We start from the raw sequence: 24083 nt of genomic DNA on the forward strand, positions 1-24083 counted from the left end.
CTATCAAAAGCTTCCCATTTCAGCTGCTGTTTGTGTGAAGACTCATTTGGCCTTCCCTGATGCCATTTATTTGAAACACGCTCCCAAATAACTTAGGATAATGGCATTTTATCATATAAAACCTAGGAGAGATTTCCATTTAACGATAGGGCATGCAGCAGAGCCCTGTAGAAATAAATCCCGTTGACTTAGATGGGACTTGCTGTATGTAGGGTGGTCATGCCCTAGCGAGCATGTTCTTCAGTGTTAGGAATCTTCTTTTTGTAGGTCTGTCCCTGGGTAACGAGGGAAACAGAACCACATGCATTGCAATAACAAATAGCCAGAGAGATGGCAGTCTCACATTAAATAGCTCCTAGGTCATGGGTAGGTTATGGGTAGGCAAACTAAGGGCCGGGGGCCGGATCCAGCCCAATCGCCTTCTAAATCCGGCCCGCAGACGGTCCGGGAATCAGCGTGTTTGTACATGAGTAGAATGTGTGCTTTTATTTAAAATGCATCTCTGGGTTGTTTGTGGGGCATAGGAATTCGTCCATTTTTTTATTTTTTCCCCAAAATACAGTCCGGCCCCCCACAAGGTCTGAGGGACAGTGGACCAGCCCCCTACTGAAAAAGTTTGCTGACTCCAGTCCTAGGTGATCTTGATGGTGCTGAGCTTTGACTATTTTCATGAATGTGGCAATATTTTAAAATGTGATTATCTTACTTGAGTCAGAAAATGTGGTCTGATGTGGCCAGTGAATTATTGTGGCCAGTCTTGGGCGAGGAAGTCTAGATTTGAAAACTGGTGCAGAAATAGTCAGCTTTTTTAAAACAACAACAACAACAACAAACAACAATCATATATTAATCTTCCATGGCTACAGATAAAATTTGGGCATGGGCTAAAGAGATCTGAGCAGAGTCGGGCAGGACATCAAAGATAGAAGAAGTGGGGATTTGTTGACCATTCTGCATGATAATCTAACCACAGTAACCATTCCCCTTTGTTCCCTCTACTAAGTATTTGTTTCTTCTCAAATATCTGATGTAAATTCCAGTTTCTTTTAAAGCCTGTATTCTATTAGCACATTGAATTGATCAAACCACATATAATCAAATATTTAATATGCATAATTGATTCTGAACACTTATTTTTATCATTAATTAAATAAAATAGATGTGCAAATTGGAGTTAAATAACAGTTTTGTCTATGCCTATTCTGTGCCTTTCATTGCCCGTTATATGTTAATTTTCCTGACCTTGTTCATAGGATTCAGGCATATTACCTGTGTACCTAAAAAAATTATTGGATGCCTGGCTTTCAGCTCATTCCAGGCCCACATGAAGTGGACTGTGCTGCCTGGCACAAGCATGGTAGTTAGCAAGGTGTCTGTGCTGTTCAGCAATCATAAAGGCCACAGTTGTACCACATATATATATTTCGGTAGTTCCTGTAATATACTGTATATAACTACTGAAATATACCCAAGCTTTATACCAGAGCAAAAACTCAAGCTTGAGGTGACAGACACAGTTTTTCTTAAGAGCTAAAAGTTCTACACTGGAGCTCATTCCAACAAATGTGGTTGACATGTAGGAAGATAGCTAAATTTTGGGATGAATGTTTAATGAAACCCACAAAATTGCTGGACTAAATAAAGGTGGCTAAATTCCCAGAATTGGCTTTCTTAAATCTTTTTGGTGGGGAAAATGCAGGTGTGCGCTTTAAACCACTGACTATTTTTCGCAGCAAAGATCCTTGTAACTAGGCACCGGAAATATATATGGAAGGAGCCTCCTTGACGAATTGGTATAATAAGGTCTGGAAATTGGCACTTGTTGAGAAACTCACCAATAAGTGCGGAATGGTACAAGGTATAAACGAAATGAATCTGTTATGGCAGAGTAGCATAGCTTCATTATGCATACAGTGAAGAACGGCTATAAAGGGCTTCGTACTTCATATAAGCATTTCTGATTGCTTTGGCAGCCAGCAGCAAAAATTCTGATGTCCTTGCACTGACTGCCTCTGCAAGAAGACAATGTTTCCTTGCGCGCCCCACTACTGTAAGACTTTTTCTTAAAACATAAACTACCTTGTGCCCCCATCCTACATTTCCTGCCATCCTGAATGGGAAATAGCAAGAGTGCCAACAAGTCTTTTAACAGTAGCTAAGCCAGACTTCGAGCAAATAAATGGCACAAACTGATACTATTTTATGTGCCAAGAAAAGGGGAGGGGTAAGAGAGACTGCAGCAATCCACTGAAAGGGAAAGCATGGGGTGGGGGTGGGAAAGTGTTGACCAATGATCAGGTCTCCTCAAGCCGAGAGTAAACTAGCCCAGAGCTACAATGGAATTAACAGTACAGGCAAATGAGTTCATCTTTGACTAATGGTATTATAGTCAAGAACAAAGGAATGACTAATTATTCATCGCTTAATTGCCCACTCCCATCTACCTTTTTCTTGAGTGTTAACAAACTGGTCTGGAGCCAACTGTAGCATCAGCTAGTAATAGTTTTAAGCACCATTAGGCCACCGTCATGGCAATTTAAATTGTCACTTTCTATTAAAAGGTCTAAACTCCAACGGGTTTCGACTGAAAATGTGCTGTTCTGCCAGTGCTATTAAACAAAGACACCCTCTTCGTGCAATGTCAGTGGAACACATTTTAAATAAGGGTTCAGCTGCACCACACTAATTTAAACTACAGTATTGCTTTCTGCCAAAGAATAGAACCCTGATTTGGGCAAACACCCCCCTTAAGCTCTGTGACAGTTTCCGTGATTTCCCTTAACACATTTAAGCCTCTGTGTGTGTGTGTTTGAATGTGCTACAGCATCTCTAGGACTTTCACAGTAAAAGAGAATTGCATTTTAAAAGAAACATTTCTTTAAATAATCTTGTGATTAAGTTCTGTATTTAATGATCTTTAATTAATTGTAGAGTTTTTGTGTGTGTATACAAATGCATGCACACACACACACACACACACACACACACACACACAATATGTTTGACAAATTAAGGGGTGGACAAGGACAATAAGCTACAAAAGAGAGAGACCCTGAGAGTTTGGGTGTGGCAGCACTAACTGAAACAGGTGACTAAACCAAAGGCAGCCCAATATGGGGCTTTTACAAAATGAAAAGCAGGACAACTCTTTGGGCTTTTCCACAGGGACCAGGGAGAATCAGTCCTGTGAAGATGCTGAGCAGCTCACCAACCAAGCATCCTTGGGATCCTATGAGTTTAAAACCATTAACCTGAGCTGGAGGTTCCAGATGGAAGCACGATAAGATGACTGAGAGCTGAGTTAATGGCTTCGATATGAAGGTGGCTTACCTTGCAAAGCAGAGTTAGCTTACATTGCCAGAGAAGGCACCATAGATCAGTGATAGAGCCCCTACAGTTTGCATGCAGATTGCAGAAGCCCCCAGGTTCGATCTATGACATCTGCCAGGGTTCAGCAAACTTTTTCAGCAGGGGGCCGGTCCACTGTCCCTCAGACCTTGTGGGGGCCAGACTATATTTTGGGGGAAAATATGAACGAATTCCTATGGCCCACAAATAACCCAGAGATGCATTTTAAATAAAAGGACATATTCTACTCATGTAAAAACACGCTGATTCCTGGACTGTCCGCGGGCCGGATTTAGAAGGCAATTGGGCCGCATTCGGGCCCCGGGCCTTAGTTCGGGGACCCTGAGGTAGAGGGACCAAAAAGGAATTGATGGGAAGGCTTTTTGCCTAAGACTCTGGGGCAGGGGTCAGCAACCTTTTTCAGCCATGGGCCAGTCCACCGTCCCTCAGACGGACTATATTTTTGGGGGGTGGGGAGGGAAATGAACGAATTCCTATGCCCCACAAATAACCCAGACATGCATTTTAAATAAAAGGACACATTCTACTCATTGTAAAAACACGCTGATTCCCGGACCGTCCGCGGGCTGGATTTAGAAGGCGTTTGGGCCAGATTTTGGGCCCTGGGCCTTAGATTGCCTACCCCTGCTCCAGGGTGAGCCACTGCAGGTAGCCAAACCAGACAATACTGGAGTACAAGGGCAAATCACCTGACCTCCATGAAGGCTGCTTTCTGTGTCCATTGCTGCTGTTTGGTTGTGTCCAGGGTGATAGGCGGTGGATGGCACACCTGGGAGTATTGCAGTTATTTCCAAGTACATACTGTAGTGAGAAAGAGAGAGATCCCCAATTTTAGGTTAATTAAGCTGTTTACCCTCTTCTGATTACTCTTCATCCAGTGCATTCCCACCACCGGTTTGGGAAGCGGAGTACATATGACATTAGCCCCAATCCATATCTATCAATGCTGCATTTTTGATGTGTTCCCCCTCAAAACCAGCTTTGATACAAACTGAGAAAAAGAACAACGTATGCCGGCAATGTGTACACAGCATTAATTGTCCACCGCCTCCCCTTCACAAAGACATTCTGCATTGCGTCCTTTGAATTCTCTCTGTCATAGTCAGAGGAAGCCATTACACATATTTTTATGCATTTAAAGTGTGAACATTTTAACATCTTAAATGATATTGCAATAGTAATGTTGCACACGACAATAAAAAATAACATGTTTTATCAGCCTGGTTTATCTACCTCACTCCTCCTGGACAAAAGAGTGTGCAAAACATAGACATTTCTCTGAGCGACAAGGAATCAGAGAGAATAACGCAATTACAATCTTTGGTATTGGTGGCCTAATTTAGACATTGAAGAATATTTGAGCAGTAGTAATGGCTGGTATTTTATTTCAATGGCCTTTGAAGCTTGTTCCAGTATATCAGAGAGTCCCTTATGTCATGTGCAATACGTTTTCACTGAAGTGTATTAGACTTGTTAGAAGTAAATGAGTCATAACATTTCAGCTCCCTCTGTTATGTTCTCGGCTGTTGCAGTTATTGCTCTGAAGGACACTGAGACAGTCATCTTGAGATAAATATCTCTGTGATGGCTATAGATACAATTTTTATGTCTCCACAATTACATTTCTAACTTCAAAGCACTCCACATTTTACCACTTTACAGCCATGAAAAAACCCACGTCAGAAATCGATTCACATCTGACCCTCACGAGAATAATATGCAAGGGAGGGGGATCGAAAGTCATTTTCTTGACAGAATTAGGAACACTTTCTGCTTCCAATTTTTTTTACAAGGGAGAAAAGAAGATACCTGCACTTATCAGATAGCATGTGAATTTGGTGGTAATCGGGGAACAAGCAAGCAGGAGAAGGACAACATTATGACTGAGAGGGTACAGATAAAGTAAAGAGGTTATTATAGGTGCCACTGGAAAGAAAAGGCAATGGAAGACAGAAAGAACAGGGCTTTCATCCCATACACATTATGGGAGAGGGAAAAAGGCACATATACACAAGCAGAAACCAAGGGTCATTGGGAATCTGCAAGGTGTTTAAATCAATGGGATATTTGCATTCACAAGTGTTTTATGACCATGATAACAGCATGGAGCAAGTCACCCTAAGGGGCAAAATGATCAAGCAACAAAGCCATTTATTTATCTGCTTGTTCAGTTGCTAAACTGCCCTTCAGCATAGAATGTTCTGGCACTCTGGCAGAGTAAAAGGCACTCATTTGTGCCACAGAGTCAACCTCCACTGGCATCTCTGTTGTTTTCTGGCTTGCCTGAGGAGTCTACTGTAGCAAGCCACTCCAGAAGGAAGGCCAAGACAGAATGGCAATGGCAAGCGGCCTCCTTTTTGCATGGCCATATGTCTAAATGAAGCCAACTGGTCCAAAGCAATCACACAGTAGCAAAGGAGGGGGGGGTGGGCTTTAATTTTTGTGGTTTGTGGTGAAACGTCTCTACAGACAAAAGAAACTACTTCTTTATGCAAAACATAAAGGTAAAGGACCCCTGGATGTTTAAGTCCAGTTGAATTTGACTATGGGGTACAGATTTCATCTCCATTTTCAGGCCAAGGGAGCCGGCATTTGTCCACAGACAGCTTTTCTGGGTCATATGGCCAACATGACTAAACCGCTTCTGGTGCAACAGGACACCGTGACAAGTGACAGAGAGCACAGAAACGTCATTTACCTTCCCGCCGCAGCAGTACCTATTTATATACTCATGCTGGCATGATTTCAGACTGCTAGGTTGGCAGGAGCTGGGACAAAGCAATGAGGGCTCACCCGGCTGCACAGATTCAAACTGCCAACTTTATGATTGGCAAGCCCAAGAGGCTCGGTGGTTTAGACCACAGTGCCACCTGCTTCATGCAGCCCATAGATAAACTATGGAACTTGCTCCCACAGCGGCAGTGATGACCACTAACCTGGATGGCTCACTCACGGAGGATAAACTATCAACAGCTACTAGCCATGATGACTATGTTTTGCGTCCTAGATTGGAGCCAGTAAATGCTTATGAATACCAGTTGCTGGAAACCATAGGGCAGGGTAGAATGCTTTTGTGTTCAGGTCCTGTTTGCAGGTTTCTTACAGGCATCTGGTTGGCTTCTGTGAGAACAGCATGCTAGACTAGACGGGCCATGTTCATTTTTTGTTGACATATGGTCCAACTGGACACTTCCTAAAATAAACTATTTGTTATACGAAGAATAGTGATCCTATTATTCTGCATTTGCCTTCTTTGTTTATTCTAATATTAAATTATATCTGTTTCTTTATGGGTTGTTTGGAATGCTTATCAGTTCAGAAGAAGGCTATAAACATTTTATAAGATGTCCTAAATTGATAGCTTACAAAATCATTCCCATGAGACAATATCTTGTTTGAAAAGTTTTGGGGACTTTTGATTACCAATTACAGATGTAGGGAACCTGTGGGTGCTGCTGAACTGCATCTCCCATGAGCCCTGGCGAGCCTGGCCAATGTCCAGGGATGAAGGGAGCTGTAGTCCAACATCTGGAAGTCCAAAGGCTCTGCACACCTAACCTATTGGTTTCATACTTCTTTCCCATCCATTATTGCTGAAGAACAATGGCTTGCAACTCTCTGCATGGCAGTCTTCCCATTCCAATTGCATGGTGTGATCTTCCAAAACAGCACATGACAATTTCCAGCAGATAATAAGAATTGAAAATTTCATTCACATGTATAGAAATGCTACGCATGTGCTCACATGCCTTTGTGTATCTTGCAGCAGGCACTGGCCTCATGCTAAAAGTCTGTTTTGCCTCCAGTTTGAGGGGCCAAGTCCCATGCTTATTGCATTTCTACATAATATTTTTGACAATGAGCATTTCAAGAATTTGAAATATTTTGAACAAACAGAATAGCTGCATGTAGTAGAAAACAGCTGCTTTGAGATACAATGGAATCTCAAAGGCCGATATGAAGGTCAATGCTTTTTCCAATTCAAATGATTTTCCATTACTTACTTTGTGGATTTCCACCCAGTTTACTTAATGCATCACTTTGGAGGGACCTTGTACATTAACGCTGCTGGCAGCATAATGGCAGTGTTCTAAGATTTACATTAGGATAAGGTAGAACTTATGCATTTGAAACCACTGCTATTAAGAGTCCTATTACAGGGTTGTGTGCATAGCCAGACACATAAGAAACGCACAACTACAGATGTTGTATTTTGTGCAGTAAAAGTATTATGTATATTTTTTTTAAAAAATACATGTGAAGTTGCTTATTGGGTATTAATTTTTTTTATTTCTTGGCCCTGGAACTCCTATATTAATTCTCATTATTTCATGCTAAAATACAGACGTCTCCTGTGGAATCCAGATTCCTAGGGTTTGATATGTTGATTAAAAACATTCCATTTGACATTAATGCATACCCTTTAAAATGAGTTAAGGGACTGAATATCAGATAGGCATTTGTGGCAATTTCCAGATAGAAGGGGAAAATACATTATCCAGTAGGTAAAAATTAGGAACCAAAGGGTGGTATTCAACTAAGTTTTACTCAGAATAAACCCACTGAAATAATGAACATGACTATGTCGGCCCATAAATTTCATTAAGTCTGCTGTGAGTAATTGTTGGTTGACTACCATCCAAATAATGTCAAAACAGAGTTCCAATCAGCTGAGGAATCAGTCTCTTTGCTACTGTGTAAACAATACTTCTTTCATTTTGACTAATTCAGTTTGAATAAAAGCATTTGGAAAATTCAGTCCTGCAGCTGCCTACCTGATGATGCCACCCACCATAATTATCCATCACTACTTCTTGGAGTGATGGAATTCTGATTCGCCTCTTCAAAGGCCCTTTAAGCAGGCAAAATATTCTCTCCATGGCATATATTTCCCAGCCTGGAGTGTGTGCCTTCTCCAAGGCTGTCTCTGCTCTGATTAGAGCTGACCCCAAATCTGTCACAAGTCATTTCCCAGAGAACATTTTGGATATTTACTTTTTCTTACTTCTCCCAACCCCAAGAAGGGCACCAATATTCTGACTGGCATTTTCTCCTCCACAATGCCCCAGAATAATGCTAGGCCCACGGCATTGTGGGGAATACAAAATGGTGGCCAGGCTGCCAATACAGCTGCTGCTACCACTTGCGGCAGCATTGAAAGAACAACAACAACAAAATTAGGAAGAGCAAAAGAAACTGTGCTATTGTCACTGCTAATGGTGAATGCCACCCCTGAGGAACTATTGGAGAATTTCTCCTTCCCCCTGAAGAAACAGGGTGAAATGGGACCTGCAATTTCTCTGCCTGCAAACGTCAAGAGGCCATTTCCATACGGGTCTACCTCAATAGCTTCCTCTCTCCATATGAACCTACATGAGATCATCTTCTGAGGTCCTTCTTTGTGTGCCTCTTCCACAAGAGGTCCAGAGGGTGGCAACACATTTGTGCTCTGCAGTGGCTTCTCATTTGTGGAATGCTCTGCCCAGGGAGGTTTCGCTGGCACCTTCATTATATACCTTTAGGACCCAGGCAAAAAGGTTCCTCTTTAACCAGGCCTTTGGCTGATTGACATACAATACCCTTTTAAAATGTGTTGGGGAGGGGGGGATTACTGGGTTTTTCTCATTTTTATTTTTATTATGTATTTTCTGTTGTTATATTGTGATTTTTTGTTTTGAACCGCCATGAAACCTCCAGATATAGGGTGGTATACAAATTTAATAGGAGGAGGAGGAGGAGAATACTAACCTTCAAGTCTCTCTCCTTCTGCATTCCATGTCTGTTCCCCACTCTCACATTCAGTGATAGTTGATTTGTCTTTAGGGTGGTCAAGAAAGAGGACAAAGGAGGAGAAATTTTAAAATGGTTACTATAGATATGTAGAAATAATTGCCATAATTTAAATCAGGGGCGGGGGACCTTTTTTTAGCATGAGGACCATATCCCCTTCCAGGGGCCACATACCAGCAGTGGGGAAACCCATTGGCAAAACTGAGCACAGCAATGGATGTGCATCTTTGTACAAAAAGCTTCATTCCAGCCAGGCAAAAATCTTCATCCTCTCCTCACCCAGGCAAATGAGATACACTAGAACAATTCAAGCTTATATCCCTCCAGAAGCACTCAAGGAAGGCACAGAGCAAAGCCAAACCAATCTGGCATCTTCCTGATTAATTTATTCGAGGATTTCCTTAAATCTAACAATAACTCTGATTTAATCTGGGTGCAAAACAGGCAACATAAAAAGATACTGTACATGTTACAGACTCAGCTTCTCCAATTCCACAATGACATACTGGTAGATGCACTTCATAAGAGTCACCCGGAAATCTTCGATGCAGAAGGAAAAATATTGAACTTATGTAAAGTTTGAGATGTTATCAAGTTTTACTATCTAGAGACTGTACTTTGCTACATCAGATATGGGGATTATATAAATACCTAATGCTGCTAAACACCTAAACCCAACCAGGTAAGGCTGCATAGTTGAAAAGGTCAATCACCACACACCAGAATAGCTTATCTGCTAACAGGTGGGTGTGTCTGTGTGTGTTTGTATATATAGCAACTAAAGAACACATCTCAAGTCAGAAGAAGTCCCTTTGATTCTAGAGGGAATTTTTTTTAAACACATGCTTAATTATTTCAAAGATCTAAATGAATTCTAATGCGGAAATCTTATACTCACCTGGTTGGAAGTCCCATTGAACACAATGGAGCATGCTTCAGAATGATTAACAGGGCAATTCTATGCTGGCTCCTCAAAGTAAGTCGCATTGAGTCCAATGGGACATACTCCAAGCCAGGTTTGTGTGTATACCATTGCAGCCTTATTTAGGCTTATTTGCCTCCTGTATTTACATGTATTTATTTATTTTGTTCTTTATCTCATAAAAAATAAACTCCACTTGATTGTAGAAAACCTCAAAGCGTTTAACAAAAGATAAAACAGTAAAAACAAGAAAAATTCACAACCCTACTTTAAACATACAAAAGTTAAAATACTAAAAGATTCAAATTACCTCAACTTTCTAAATAATATTCTAAGCATAGATGAAATTTGATGCTGAGTGCTAGCTGAAATGAATAATCTTATTCGGGCCTAAGTGACCATGCATTGAAGTGGAACGCTTCTCTGTTATTGCTCTTCTATACAGAAATTTCACCATATAAGCCTTCTTTTTTGTGTTTAGGTTTTACATGATAAGGCCATGATTCTCATGGAACATCTTATGCTCAGGTAAATCAAGGCTTTCCCCTTCATAATACAGGCAGAAACTGTTTAGGCATGTCCGATATGTACGCGATTGCACACATGCAAATTGCGCTGAACCCGGAAGTGACCGAAAAACTTTACCAAAAGTGGTGGAATGGGGGCAGGGCAAGGTTGGAATGGGGTGTTTTCAGGCTTTTTCAATGGTGTTTCAAGTATATGTGATTTCACTTAAACACGTGGTGCCTTGGAACGTAACCCCCTCCCTCGTGTAAATTGTAAGTTGCCTGTGCTCACATGCAGTGGCTGCGGAGAGGTAGGGTGGCGTGTATGCAAACATTTTGATTTGGCAAGTGGCCCTATTATGAATAGCTTGCTGTAGCAGGAAAGCTTCTCCACAAATAGACAGGCTGCCTTGCACATCAGGTGTACAACAGGCAAATCAGTTTATCCATTTCCTTTAGCAAGAATTTGAACATTAAATCTATAGTGGCTAAAACAGTGCTTTTCTAACTGTGTTCTGCGGAAAACGGTGTGGTTCCTTATTGTCAGTTTCTCAGTGAAAAGAGCTATAATGGTGAGCAACTTTCCCTAAAATGCAACTTGTCTGACATTAGCCATTTCTCCCCGGCACTGCATAGCTGTAGAAATGTTTAGGTGCATTCCAGTAAGAATGGAATATGGAACATATTCTAAGATTAGGGTCCTCTGCAATGTATAGGGATTATATTGTAAATACACAGGGATCCTATGGTAGACGTGCAGACGGATTGATGTGAAAAAGTGGGTTTCCTGGGCAGAGATTATCTGAAAACCACTTAATACACCTTTGATTTATTGCTCAGTCTTTCCCACTTACAACAACAAATACTGAAATAGTATCACTTGCAAAAAAAACAACAACAACCCAGCAACACCCTTCTGCATGGTACTGGTACAGTATATTGTTCAATTGTTAAGGCTCAGGAAACGTTAGTAAAACAACAAAGCACAATGTCATTTTTTATACAGAACCATTTCACATTACTGTGTACCATGAGAACAGGTTGTGGTTTACAACATTGCACCCTGCTGAGGGCAATGAAGCTGGTAACAGTTGGTGGAAAAGGTGTGGCATGCCAAATATCCTGGCCAGAAGAGACAGCCCTTTCAGTCTCAGATCGCCCTGTCTCTTTCTCTATTTGACCTCTTAGTACTTGGCTGCTAGTGCCAGATCTCTGTGTTTCACCTGACTATTGTTTTGCCAGTTCTTACGGTATCTTGTGGAACTGTAGAAGGAAAGTAACAGAGCATTTGGACAGTCAATGTTTCACTGATTTCAGACGTGCCTGTCACAGACCTCAGCCAGCAGAGCTTGACTGGAAGAACAAAAGGGAGCTAGCAGAAAGCTGGTCTCAGACTTCCTTACAGCTGCTGCACTCAGAGAAAGAAAAGAATCTGAACAGGGAGGGCTAGAGAGAAAAGAAGGGGAAACGTCCCTGAAGAAAGTTCCTACAATGGAAGAAGCGGGAAATAATGGGACATTGGATCCTGTCTGTTCTGCAAATGAACGTCCATACTCCCAAGTAATATTAGAAAGTAAGTTTATTCACTGTTGAGTGAATAAATCCTTTTTTTTACCAGATTAATCAAACTGGTGTGTGTGTGTGTGTGTGCGCGTGTTAATGAGAAGCTTTTTCTTTCACTGTTGTTCTGAACTGACCTACTTTTTAAATGGCATTTGAAATGAGGAGGACACATTAATGTTCATCAGAAAGGCTTAAACACAAACTTAATCTAGTGTTGATGAATGCATAACGACTTTGAATGGCAAATACCATTCACCTGTAACTTTTAAATTAAGGAGAGTTTCAACCACAAAAACAGAAAGATGCTCCTTTTCAGCAGGGCTCGTGCAGGAAGAATTCCAAACAGATATATGATTGTTGTTTATTATTATTTTTATTATATTATTATTATTATTTTCTTTCATAAAATGTATATACCGCTTGATACCGTAGTAAAAAAAACCACCACTCAAAGCAATTTACAAAATGATAGAACGATAAAATAAAATAAAAATTACAACCATACTTTAAAACATAAAACAAAAGTTAAAATACTAAAACAGATTAAAATCACCTCAACTTTCTAAGCATCTGGGTAAGCTAGTTTAAACAGGAATATTTTTGGAACAGAAAAGAGTACAGTGAAGGTGCCTGCTTGATTTCAATAGGCAAGGAGTTCCGGAGTGCAGGTGCTGCTGTACGAAACAAAAGCGGAATGGGCATTATGTGTGATAATGCTATTTATTAGTCACTGTTCTCATAGGAATGATTCAGAGCAACTGACACAATACCCACTGATCAGAAATGGGGAACTTCAGGTGTGTGGATCAAAACAGGCACTTCCCACAGTGCCTCTGCCTTTGCATTGTATGAGCAATTCCAGCTGCCAGAAATTAAGTGTCAAAGCTTTCCTGCTGTTCTCAAGTATGGGGTCATGTGGACACAGAGAACGGCAAAGGAAAGGGAAAGTTTAAAACTTCTTGAACTATGATATGACAGTAGTACAGAAATGAATGTGTAGTTATGTATAGACACTAAAGGCGCAACTAACCTCAGTGCGGGACACCTGCATTCAGACTCGCCCGCATATTTATTTATTTTTAAATGAGCTGAACTTATTAGGTTTTGCAATGCTGTGAGCAACACTGGGGTGGTGTCTGGGAGGGCTGCATTTGCCCTGGAATCAGTCCCTGCAGTTACAGCACTTGGTCTGTTTATCTGGAATCACAGTCACAGTTTATTGCCAATTAATCAGTGTCAAAGCATTTTTTTTAAGGTCATTCACAAAGCATCGTGTTAAAAAGATGTGGGATTGCCCTTTGGTTCTATAGCAATCTTGATGGGTGTTACTGACTAGGAAGAGATATCACAGATTAGGAGAGAGCCAATAGCTCATATTTTAGTGGTGGCAAAGTTCCAAACTGCAGCATAATGGAAAAATATAAAGCCCCTAGCAATGAAGGAAGAAGGTATGATTCGATTGATGCAAAAGCTTACCATGGCTAAGAATTTGCATCAATGAATTTACAGGTATCATACAGTGAATCCCAGATATAATTATGATTGTGCAGAACAATTGTTCCTGATTCGAGAAGTAACTGACACAGCTAACTAGCAATACAAGAGAACTATGATTCTTTTTGACAGCAGTTTATTGCTTAAGGTGTGGGGAGGAGAGTGCACATCTGTCTGTCTGTCTGTCTATCTGTCTGTCTATCTGTCTGTCTACTGGAAAAAACTAGAGGTGGGGCTCTGAAACTGGAAATGAGCCCTACCAGGAGATAAAAATACGTAATACAGCGGTACCTTGGAATCTGTTCCAGAACTCCTTTCGACTTCCAAAATGTTTGGAAACCAAAGTGCAGCTTCTGATTGGCTGCAGGAGGCTCCTGCAGCCAATTAGAAGCCCCGGAAGCCCCATCGGAAACTCGGGTTCCAAAGAACGTTCGTAAACCAGAACACTCATTTCCAGGTTTGCGGCATTCAGGAGCCAAAACGTTCGAGTACCAAGGCGGTCAGGATCCAAGGTACGACTGTACAAAAGTTTGGATGCCAAACAAGCCTTTATCCCCAGTTTCAGCTAAGACCAGCTAGAAACATTCATCTCTTTCTCTCTCGCACACACGCGCGCACACACACACTGCCACTGCCTCTCAATTTCAAAATCCCAAACTACTTTTTTCTGCTCAAGCTTACATCCCAGTGATGAAACTGACTGATCCAAGTAATTAACTAGCATTCGGTCTAGTAAGGGAATAATTAACTTGTAGCCATACCAATATGGATTCTAAGGCCCTGGATAGTGAATTAAGGATATGCTTACCTTATATTAAGCATACTTACTTGCTTTTACTAGGCTGAAGTTTTCCATTTCTTTATGTGCTGCAGCTGTTTTTTAAATTTGCCACAACTCTATCCTTTCAGGCCTTGATTTGACAGGAATGTTGCTCTTTGCTATCCTGACTTTAATGACACTGACTGCTGACCTGGTATTTGTGGAGGAAGTCTTCTATATCTACCGTAAAATCCCACCCTCCAAAAGATCCATTTTTATTTGGATAAATGCAGCTGCTCCAGTAAGTTGAATAAATAATTTAGTTGGGTTGGGGCAATTGGCTAAAATGTTTTAAAATGTTTTAGAGTTCTAATTTTGGTTCCTCTGTTTTGTTTTTGTTGGGTTGGTGTGGGTTATATGTTTAGTTGGGGTTGGCGGTTATTTTAATTTGAGTATAACAGCAAGCTGTTTGTTGTTGTAATTGTTATTATGTTGTTGTTATTGTTATTGTTGTTGTTTTGTTTTCTAGTGATTTATTGGTTTGTTTGTTGCTTGTATAGGATATTTTGTTTTTTAATATTTAATGTTCTGTTGTGTTTTTATATATGTTGTAAGCCACCCAGAGTGGCTGGGGAAACCTGGCCAGATGGGGCGGTATATTAATAATAATAATAATAATAATAATAATACACTAAGCATGGAAAACCCTCTTAGTACTCACACACGGGCATCCAGAGATGACCCTATTACTGGGTCTCTGGCTATGCCTTCCTCTTAGGGACAGGCAATAGCATACATTATTTGCATGCAGAAATTCTCAGGTCCAATCCCTGGCATCTTCAACTAAAACTGGAGTGGGGAACCATCAGATCCAGGGGCCAAATGTGGCCCTCCAGGTCTCTCTACCCAGCTGCTAAGACTCTGCCCAAGCGACACACACCCAGGCAATAGCTCTCACTGGCGCTGCTCTCAGCTCTCATTCAGTGATTTCATGTGGCTGGAAAGTGCTCTTGAAATGATGGAAGATAGAGAATGGTGTGTCTGGCCACATCCACTTTTACCTACCTGCTTTTTACCTACCTGGACCACCCCAAGTAGGGCTTCTCCATCTGATGTTTTCTAAAGGAAAAGTTCTTTAGAAAGAGTTCTAATCTGATATTCTGATCTAATACCTAACTCGAGACTAGATAATATTAAATTGTGTCTAAATCTGAACTGAAGGGATATTCATTTGAAAGATAATAGATTCCCCCGCCCCCTGATCTACTTAGTTAATAAATGGGTTTTGCCATGAATGTTCCTCTCTCTTTCTAGGTGATTGCCACTACGTCATGTATTGGGATGTGGATTCCTCGCTCAACAATGTTTACAGATTTTACTGCAGCAGTGTATGTTTTCTCAATCTTTTTAGATATACATTTACCCGTCTGTTTCCATTTTTAGGCAAAATGTTTCCAACATTAAGGAAACAAATAGTTATCTTGTATATGTAGGAACAGCCCTTTTGTTAAAATATAATCCTTTATCAGGTTTTTTTTGCGTGAGGAGAATATACTGTTAACTCAGACTTTGATGATAGTGTAGAAACTAATAATGGCACCAACTAGATAAAAGAATGGAATGTTAAACGTGTGTTTGGGGGGAGTGTATTATTTAGTTTGTGCACTTTAAAAGTCCACAGACTCCTTTGACTGGCAGCTGCATTGAAACAGCAGAGCCCCTTTGATTTCTCAAACGTATTCTATAGAGCAAGATTCTGACCTGTGAGTGGCATTTCACCAGTTTTTTCTAAATGGTTCACTGCAGTTTCTTTTTTTAACAAAAAACTGCTGAAAAGAAGTAGACCAATATAGGAAAATAACCCAAGCTGGAGATCTGTGTGATGAGGCTTGTCAGCTGTAGAACATACTGTAAAGGGAAATAAGTTGCATCCTTTGGCTTTTTGTTCTTTTAAACAAACAAACAAACAAACAAACAACAACAACCCAAAAGCAGCTGTGGGGGATGCAAATTAGACTGATGCTGTGGCACTGAGGAAGGATATTTAAATTGCCCTCCCCTTGCTATTTCTCCTAAAACAAAGTTGTCTCACCCCTTCAAAAACAAGGTAGGTTTTTCAGGGAATGGCAATTCAAGGCATCCCAGTAGGTAGTTACTGAACCATGGATAGCTCCAAGTGAACAACAACTTGCGCCAACAAAGGCTGGAGGTGAACTGAGGTCTTATGAGTCCACCTCTTTCAGGTTCCATCCTTTGGGCCTGAGGACTGTGGCTCTTAAAGGACCATCTCTCTCTGTCTGTAACCTCCTGAGTGGTGCCCTCTTGAGCAGCTATGGTACTGTGAGAAGTACTCAATTCCCCTGGCAAGCCAAAACTGGGGGACAGCCCCTGTGAGGGTCCCTGCTCAGGCTCAGGCTCTGATCCAGCAGCGTCAGCAGCCTGCTCCAGTTCCTCACCTAGCAGAACAGCAGACCTGGGGCTCAGCCAGCTCTTCGTCTTCTGAGCTCAAGCCTGCAGCCATGACAGTCATGTGTGACAAATGCATAGACAGGAGAGCGGCCGTGTAAATCTTAACATGTGGTTGCCTTTCCCTCCCTCCCATAGATTTTTTGCTATCGTCATCCACAAGTTCCTGCTCATGATGATTAAAGAATGTGGGGGTCAAAAACAATTCCTCAGGCACTTTGAGAATGACCACTTCAAGATAAGTACAGGCCCTTGCTGCTGCTGTTGTCTTTGCCTCCCACATATACGCATCAATAGGTGAGTTTCTCTATAAAACCTACCAGTTCTGAAGGTGAAGGGAGGGAAATCTGCAAAACATTTGAGTTGGAAAGGCTTTGGTATAATCAGAGTTTTGTTATTATTAAAGGGAAAGGGTGTGGTTTAAAGTCAGCACATTCACATCCGTTTTCTTACACTGACATACCACCTTCCTTCCATCCTGGAACCCAAGGTAGCATGCCCCCTTGGGCAGTGTTTTGGTTTCAATCATATACTTAAAGAAATCTCAAAGCCAAATATACCTGCATATCTGGACCGAGTGCTGCCTTGGAATTCTTCTAGGATGCGGAAATTGGACAGCCATCATTTGCAGATGCTCTAGCTCTGGATTCTCTGCACTGAGCGTGAGGACTGCAAGATCCACTCTGTATGGTCCTAAAACAAGAACAGATGTTTGCAATAAGTTAGTTGAACCACTGGGGGGCAATAGACAGAAAGGCAACCAATCTTTCCTTGACTGATTACTTCTGTTTCCTCTCCATGTTTTTAGTCAGCATGAGTTAACATGTGACCATGCTAACGTATTGACTCCATATGGGCCACATGCAAAACCTTTGCTTAGAATGGCATTTCACCCATCCCATTGCAAGAATCGCCTGATATTTGTTTTGCTGTCATGTTATGAGAAAGGAGGGGTGGGGAAGCTGCTCTTTGGTTCTTCCGTCTCTTGCCTAAGAAGTTTTCACTCTTATCTATGTAGAGATAAGATGGCTGCATGGGAACTGCTCTTCTCATGTATGTCTGTAGTGTTTTGTAGTGACTGTTAGAAATAAATTAGGTATGCTTTTTTTAAAAAAAAACCTCCACAGCTTCGCTTCCGTTACTCTGCTGCATTTGAGGTGCTCACAATGAGCAGATGTGAGTCCATTGCACCAGGACCTGTTCTCTGGGAATGCTGTGTCTACATTCCTGTGATCGGAAGGTCGGTGAAGGTGCTCCAGTCACCTAGCCCATGAACGCGCTTAAGATGTGGGCTGAACAGGGCGTACTGACACTAGACTGTGAAAAAAGATGTTGGAAGTAGGTGGGAAATCAGTTTCAGTCCAAGGGCGGCATTCCCTTCTGGGCAACCTTCTGAGGGCCACATGCCAGTGGTGGGCCGAGCCAGAGTCAAATGTGGGCGTGGCAATTAATGTAAATTGTACCTTTGTACAGCAGGCTAGTTTCTGCACACACCCCTCTCTATCCTCCACCCAGACCAACGAGAGGCACCATCAGAGTTCAAGAACACATTTCAGTGAGGCAGAAACACCCAGGGTGTGGTGCGGGGCCAGTGAGCGGGGTGGACAGGGAAGAGTTTCTAGCACTAGGTAGAAAGAACTGGAGGACCACATTTAGCCCCCAAGGCCTGAGGTTCCCCATCCCTCTTTCAGAACCACTTCCTTACTCTGATTCACCATATGAGCTGTTTGACAATGGAACAGACTCCCACAAGAGGTGGTGGACCTTGGAAGCTTTTAAGCAGAGGTTGGATGGCCATCTGTCATGCATGATCTAGTTGAGATTCCTGCATTGCAGGGGATTGGACCAGATGAGATTTGAGGTCCCTTCCAACTCTACAATTCTATGGTCCTTAGATGGACAGAGGGTAGAGATGTCACTGAAGCTTGCATGTTCTCAAACAGTTCCTTCACTTCTTCAAGAAAGCAATAAAAGGTGATCTGCCAGCTCATTTGTACACTCGTTTGTACTGTTTATAGTTCTGTAATTATTTGCAGGAGTAAAATTGCCACTATAATTATATCATTATTATGCAATTATGGCTGTATTAATTGAGCAATTATATTAAGCCAAAGTTCATTAATATAGCACAGAGTACATTAAATAGCAGCTTGCCTTCATTAATGAGAGTGTCTGAGGTGGAAAGAGAAGGAGGTTGGATATCTGAATAAAGAGAGGAAGGAAAGATGTAATTGGGGGGGGGGTGTTTGGCGTCGGGTAGGGATATTTGCTACTCAGATTGTAGGCAAAAGCCCAATACGTGTCAGTGGATCAAGATTCCTACCTCAATCTCCTTTGAGATTATGAATTTGTCCTTCCCCTTTTTTATTTGGCAGGCGAACACTATTTTTACTGAAGCTGGGGACTTTCCAGTTTGCATTCCTCCGCCCTGTGCTAATGTTTCTATCAATAGTACTTTGGACCAATGGAAACTACAGTCCCTCTGATGTAAGCAAAGGTTTGAAGAATTTATTGAAACTTAACAAAGGATGATAAGAAATATCTGTACACCTAAAACTGTTTTGAATTAAAAAGTACCAATCAGAAGGTAGTTATAAATCACCATGGTCTTGCTATGCTATGACACAGAATACAAACATAGAATAAAAAAAAACTAAAAAGCTGTAATAACAGTAGAAAACCAACTAAATATAGGTTTTTTAATAATTCAAAATAAATACCTAGGGCAGAGACCTTTCCATTCCACTGGAAAAGCTAATTGAAACAAACACGTCTTTAGTTGACCTGCTTAGTTACTGGCAGACGCATGGGACAGAGCCAAACTACTGTAGGCAATGTTACATGTGTGATGACATTTAATTGGGGAAAACCTTCGGGAGGCAAATGTGGCCCTCCTAGTTTCTCTCTCTGGCCCTTGGAATTCTGCTAAGTCACATCCCCTCTCCCAAGCCACACCCCTCACTGGCCTTGCTTGTGTTTTGGCTGGAATTGAACTCTGATAAAGCCTCTTGCTTGTCTGAACAGAGCACAGAGTGGTGCATGTGTACAAACTACTTTACAAGGGTAAAATTTGTATTTGTTGCCATACCCACCTTTGCCCCCAGCCCCAGCCCCAGCCCCACCCACCACTCATATGTGAGCCCCTGAAGGTTGCTGGAAAAGGTTTCCTACTCTAGAAATAGCAGCAGGGAGGAGGGAATTGGTGTTGGGGAAAGACGTAGAGATGAGAGGGTTTTTTTTAACCTTCCCCACCGACTTGAATGTATTGATTTCAGTGGGTTTGCTTCTGAGGGTGGTGTGGATGCTTTTGGTGCTGCTGAGTGTGTATATGAGTTATACAAATAAGTTTGTTCTGGAAGCAGAAAAGGACCTGCTGTGGAATATATTCTGTGTATCTGTTCAATGTATCTTTTCAGTTATCTCCCAACGGAGCTGCCATATGGATTAACTGCTTCATAGGTGTCCTTACTATCATTGCCCTGTGGCCAATTGGAATCATGTTTCAACGAGTCCGCGCTCTCCTTAACTGCAAGAAGATTATCCCTAAATTTGCACTTTATCAGGTGAGATAATTAAGACTACATTGCAGGCCTTAATTTGAAATGCTTCGGGAAGACAGCTCTATAGTCAGGTGCTGCAAACCTAAAAGAGGAATTCAAGATCAAAGACTTTATTACTTAAAGCCTTTGAAGTATGAAAGGTCTTCTTTGTAGCTAACTCCTATTTTGTGATAGCTTCTTTCAACATTTTTGGGTGACAATGGAGAACTGAGCAATATTTAGAGTTTTTAGTCTTCCTAAAGTTTTGCATGGCAAAAATGCAACACACACAGAGTTCCTTTTCCCTACATGGAAGGAAGTGGTGTAGAACAAAGACATATCCTGTGATACAAGACTAAAGCCCAGGGCGTACTTCTAAGGACTATGGTAGGTAGTGGTAAAAATGTGATCGTTTAAATGGTTTCAGAGCACCACAGTTTATTTTGTGCTGTTTCTCCTACAGTATATATGTCAGCTTCAAACAGAGTAAATTCCTTTCAGTTATATGGGATCTACTCCCATGTCAGAGTGTGTAGAGATGCTAATTTGTCTCATTGACGGAACCTAAATTCAACTTAGCTGGACCCAACCTACAATTTATTTTTAATTGCCCCAATATGCAAAGGAGAAAGCTGGTGTAAAGGGGTGGATTGGGGAGAAGGAGTTCAGATTCCTACTCTACTATAATACTTTCTGGGTGACCTGGCATTCAGTATCTTACTTCCTAAGAATGTTGGAATGATAAAACAAGCAGAGGGAAAGCCATGTGTGATGTCTTGAGCCACTAGGAGGAAGGACTGGGGAAGCGGGGGAATAAATAAAAAACCTCACTTCTCTTCATACAAACGCACATGCACACACACACACACACACACACACACACACACACACACACCTGTTTCATTGGCTCCTGACACACTGTGTGTAGCATCCCAAACTGATCCATGCCTCATGGCTCTGACTCTGCTGGCTTTAAGCCTGGGGAGTCCATTGCTGAGTGTGCTCTTAATAAGGGACTTTAGTTCTCCTTCTAGCCTACCCTTTTCCACTGTAAGGTGAACGCCATGGCAATCAGCCATGCCTCCTCCTCCAGTGCCCCACCCAATAACATAGTGGATCACAGGAGATGGCAGTCTCTGGGCTGCCTCTCTGCCTCTCAAGACTAATCTTCAGAGTTTGAATCAAGTCCATAAAATTTGATAAGTCCAAGTCTACGCTGAGGGCATAATGCAACTTTCTACAACCAGGTAGCCTCCAGATGTTTTGGTCCAACACATCTGGAAGGCACCCTATTGGGGAAAGCTGGAGAAACAATAAAACATTACATATAGGAATGTGCAACTTGCCCCTCTCTTGGGCCATCTATTCTCTAGCTCCATGGGCACCATGTTCTTTCACTAGGAGAAAACATGCACTATGAGTATTCATCTTTCAACACCAGCCTAAATGCACGGCACCCTCCCCCTCATGCTACTTCCAAACAGAGAACCTTCTGTGGTGTCATCCCTCTCATGGGGATTTACCTCTTTATTTTAATTTAAGGTAGAAAATGTATATAGTTTTTATTGAATCACGTTCACTCTGCACTAAAATGGGTTTTGTTTTGTTTTTAGCATGACAATCTTCTTTTTCTGTGTGTTTATGTAGTTTGCCCTCATTTTGAGTCAGCTCCAGGCAACCATCATCAACATACTGGCTATGGAAGGGGTAATTGCTTGTGTGCCTCCACTTTCTTCTTCAGCAAGAGGAGCATGTAAGTTGCTTGGGTTTCAGTTTCTATGACAGGCTAAAGCGGGTTCATTTCTACATTCACTTATAATGTATTCCGCCTCTGTAAATTATATATTCCGCCTCTGCAGGCCCACTGTAAAAGTCCTACTGTCATTGAAATCATGACATCTGATGCTCCAAGTAGCATTACCCATTCCAACAGTTGTCCACTACAAGAGTTTAATGAAAGCAGGTTTGAGCCCACCTTTTTTCCATTCCTGGTCCTTAAACCTCTTGCTCTTTTGTTCCCTTTTGATTTGCCAGATATGGACCAACAGCTGCTCATTATGGAAATGTTTCTCATAACTCTGATCTCACGAGTCGTCTACAGGAAAAGAAACGATGACCTGGAGCTTCCAGTGGTTTCAGACCAGGAAACTAAGGGAAACAAACAGGACAGCAGGATCAGTGTGGAGGGCAACATTTTTTAAAAGTAAGCACCAGTAATTTAAGGGCTGATCAGATATTAACTGGGACAGCCAAGATTCTGACCAATACATTTTCCATGGCAATGTAATATTGACACTAGCGGAATAAATCCACATGAGCCGGGCATTCAGGGCTGGGAAGTGGGTGTCCAGAACTAAACTGATGCATTGCACATTAGCTAAAGGAATCATCCAGTGGTGTCATGTTATGCTTTGACATGAGGACTATTATAAGGAGAGCTCACAAGTGCCAACTTTAGCTAACTTTCCATTGTGCTTTCCCATAATCGTCTGGTGTTGTAAAAAAGGAAAAGAAAAAAGTCTGTGATAAGTCTAGCTATTACTCATGATGGTTAAAGCTAATTGAGCTTTAAAATGTAGAAGAGTAAAACAAAAATTGGACTGGAGAACGACTTATCTCCAAGTAGCATGGTTTCATTTTTACACAGGTGTCATAAAACGATGTTGCTTAATCTGCCGGAAAATCGTGCATTTTATGGAGCCTTGTTCCAAATTCCAAGCTGTTGCATTAGAAATAAGAAAAACAAAAACGTATTTTCTGTTGCCTTTATGATGGGTAGAAGTAATGATTAAGACTATCTCAACAACTGTCATCCAAGTTTTACTACACACTGATCCTGATCCTGTAGTTGTGCATTGCTATGGTGGTGCACAGAATGGCATGTGACTAATACTGGATGCCGAAGCAGCACTAGGATGTGGCAGAGAATAGGCAAGGAAAAAGAAGGGGCCAGGAGGTCATCATCCCCTTCTTAGGTGTCACCAATGCTATGAGGAGGAGCAGGAGAGTAAGCCAAAGAGCTGAGAACAGGCAGAGTTGCCCTAGGACAAATATCAGTTTATTGAACTGTGCTTAGTATCTATATCTTTGAGTGTACATGCATACAGTACATGCATCATAGTTTAAGTTCCTTTGTTCTTGGTTCCGTTTTGCTAGCCAGTAACATGGGAAAACCAAAAGTCTCACAAATTCTAGGGCTTCAAAGAACATGCAAGGAACAGAGAGTGTGCATGAGTGTGCTAGTTCTGGTTCCCCAATTTCCATGTTGCATTCTGCATCATCCAGGGTGACTGACTGTGCCAGGGAATCCTACTCTATAGAGGGTGGTTTCTGTGCATTTTAACACCCTGGGAAATCAGGGTTATGAAACCTTGGTTTTCCTCCACATATAGAGGTGGTTTTCCTGCTGGAAACAGGTGCTGATGATGGAGGGCAGAGCCTGTGTACTTATGCAGCCCCACCACCCCACACATGTTGCTTTAAGTGCTATTCTGAATGCCTTCTTGTAATTTAACTCCTGGGCTCAAGGGGCAAGATCTGATTTATACATACAATCACTGACGAGGTAGGCACTTGAAAATGCAACCTCTCATGCAAGAGATCTGTGTGAAAAAGGTCATTGCATCATTCTGGCAAGTCTTCCAGACCTTGTTAAATCATAGTTTCCCATTATA

At 41.6% G+C, this 24083-nt stretch overlaps 1 protein-coding gene and 1 long non-coding RNA gene across 2 annotated transcripts in view; one reads left to right on the forward strand and one right to left on the reverse strand.

The window, feature by feature from the left end:
* The window catches only part of LOC118085066 (uncharacterized), a 57207-nt gene that overhangs the window by 12994 nt on the left and 20130 nt on the right, over nucleotides 1-24083 (reverse strand). Inside the window, exons 4-7 of the long non-coding RNA XR_015949773.1 lie at nucleotides 22385-22557; nucleotides 17431-17563; nucleotides 9118-9186; nucleotides 4059-4170 (exon numbers count right to left, since the gene is read on the reverse strand). This is a non-coding gene — a long non-coding RNA (uncharacterized LOC118085066). The remainder of the gene's footprint in view (nucleotides 1-4058; nucleotides 4171-9117; nucleotides 9187-17430; nucleotides 17564-22384; nucleotides 22558-24083) is intronic.
* Nucleotides 11880-22752, forward strand: LOC118085065 (organic solute transporter subunit alpha-like). The gene is made up of 8 exons (XM_035115348.3): nucleotides 11880-12160; nucleotides 14554-14705; nucleotides 15719-15792; nucleotides 17009-17167; nucleotides 19246-19357; nucleotides 20287-20433; nucleotides 22057-22162; nucleotides 22444-22752. Exons 1-8 carry the CDS (start codon nucleotides 12079-12081, stop codon nucleotides 22608-22610), a joined length of 999 nt encoding a protein of 332 aa, XP_034971239.1. The 5' UTR covers nucleotides 11880-12078; the 3' UTR covers nucleotides 22611-22752.

Source organism: Zootoca vivipara, chromosome 4 (assembly GCF_965207765.1).
Source record: "Zootoca vivipara chromosome 4, rZooViv2.hap1.1, whole genome shotgun sequence".
In the NCBI taxonomy this organism is placed as follows: domain Eukaryota; kingdom Metazoa; phylum Chordata; class Lepidosauria; order Squamata; family Lacertidae; genus Zootoca; species Zootoca vivipara.